Source organism: Prunus dulcis, unplaced genomic scaffold (assembly GCF_902201215.1).
Source record: "Prunus dulcis unplaced genomic scaffold, ALMONDv2, whole genome shotgun sequence".
Taxonomy (NCBI): Eukaryota; Viridiplantae; Streptophyta; class Magnoliopsida; order Rosales; family Rosaceae; genus Prunus; species Prunus dulcis.
This window is the reverse complement of record NW_023010044.1, coordinates 37,637-39,338: the sequence shown is the minus strand read 5'-3', so window position 1 is coordinate 39,338 and position 1,702 is coordinate 37,637. Positions and strand designations below refer to the sequence as shown.

The 1,702-nt window shown below is 52.1% G+C and overlaps 1 protein-coding gene across 1 annotated transcript; it reads left to right on the top strand.

Moving 5' to 3' along the window:
• The first annotated feature begins 55 nt into the window (after nt 1-55).
• Nucleotides 56-1,356, top strand: LOC117612666 (myosin-7B-like). Its single transcript, XM_034341337.1, has 3 exons — nt 56-103; nt 186-652; nt 734-1,356. Coding segments are annotated over exons 1-3 (930 nt in total). The 5' UTR covers nt 56-102; the 3' UTR covers nt 1,196-1,356.
• Nucleotides 1,357-1,702: the final 346 nt, after the last annotated feature.

Genomic DNA, 1,702 nt, shown 5'->3' with positions numbered 1-1,702 from the left:
GACGAGGTTGAGTGGGTGAGGGCGCAGCTATCCGAGGCTGAGCGTGACTGCGGGAACTTGGTCACGCAGAAGAACTTGTTTGAGTCCGGACTGCTGCAAGGAAGTAAGTACCTGGGTTATCTTTTTATTTGTGTGCTGAACCTTTGTGAGTTTGACTAATATAATTGCTTTGTTTGTTTTGGCAGTGGCTGGCATCATAAGGGGAAGCACGAAGGTGGCCGTGGACATTGATGAGGCCGAGATGCAGAAGCGGCTGAGGGAGTCGCGGGCCAAGAAAGCTGAAAAGAGTGCCGGAAAACGACCCAGGGATGATGATGAGGGTCGGGTTGCGGATGTGCTGGGCAAGAGGAAAGCCATAGAGGAGGCGCACCAGCATGTGATGGGCTCGGGGCCGAGACTTCCGCCCTTTGATCTGCAGGCCCCGCCGAAGCTACCCTTCGGCATGGAGGATGTATTCGCCGAGGGGGTAGAGAAGGTTGACTTCGGCAGGCTTCGGCAGCAGAAGGAGGTCAACCTGGCGATGCACCGACAGGAGGTGCCCTTGGTGAACGTCTTCTTGGAAGGCGTGAAGAGCGACCCTGAGGCCCTGGCAAAGACTCCAGCTTCATCCTTCGTTGACCGGGCCCAGAAGACGATCCTCACCTCTGCCTATGTAAGTGTTTAGGCCTTTTCCGAATGTATTTGTGTTGGATTATTTTTGTATCAACCGACTAACATGATTTTGCTTTGGCAGGCGTTTGGCGAGATGTACGTCAGCATGGCCAAGGCTGACAAGGAGATCCAGAGGCTGAAGAGGCGAGATCAGCAGGCCAAGAGCAAAGTGGCGGAGGCAGAGGAGGCCATCCGAGAGAAGAACGCCTTGCTGGCGCAAAAGGCGGCCCTGGCCAAGGAGGTGGCGGCTCGGACCAAGGAGGTGGAGGAGCTGAAGAGGTCGAAGGCCGAGGAGGTGGCTGCTGCCCGAGCCGAGGCGATCGAGTCCTACCGATCCTCAGAGGAGCTGAAGAGTTATATCATGGATCGGCTGGTTGATGAGCAGCTTCGCTGGGAAGATAGGTTGGTGAGGTTCAACCCCTCACTGGATATTAACTTTGACACCAGCGGCGAGCCTCCTGCCCAGACCCCTCCTGCTGATGCTAGCACCCCGACACCTGAGGCGGAGCCGGCTACTGAGGATGCACCGTCGACCGAGTCCTGAAGGCGTTGCCTTCGTGATGTATGATAGTTATTTTGTACTTTAGTTAATTTGTTGAAACATTTTGCCTTGCATGGAGCAAGGTGGTTTATTTTGGTTATGTATGAACCTGTCCTTGCCTGGAGCAAGGCTGTTTTTTATTTATGAAATGAGACTTAGCTTGATATGCATAAAAATAACAAATGTGTTGGTAAAAATAACAATGTGAGTATGAAAATGAGCCAGAGTCGGGCATTTTATTGAAATAGATGCCGAAAGGCATAAGGTACAAGTGGTCTAGGGTCTAGGTACCTTACGTCTACCTTAAAGTAAATAATCAAGACCAAAGTATTGCCTTAGGGTCTAGATATGTTTACTTGTAGTAGTACTTGAGGTGGTCAGCGTTCCACGGGTGAGGCAGCGTCTTGCCTGTTGAGTCGCGAAGCTGATAAGTGCCGGGTCGGCAGATTTTGATAATCTCGTAAGGACCTTCCCATGTAGGGCCGAGGGTACCTTCGTTGGGATTTTTGG

Excerpts from the sequence above, each read along its gene's own strand:
- LOC117612666 (XM_034341337.1), top strand. Across the intron at positions 653-733 it reads CGATCCTCACCTCTGCCTAT|GCGTTTGGCGAGATGTACGT; the intron begins GTAAGTGTTTAG and ends TTGCTTTGGCAG.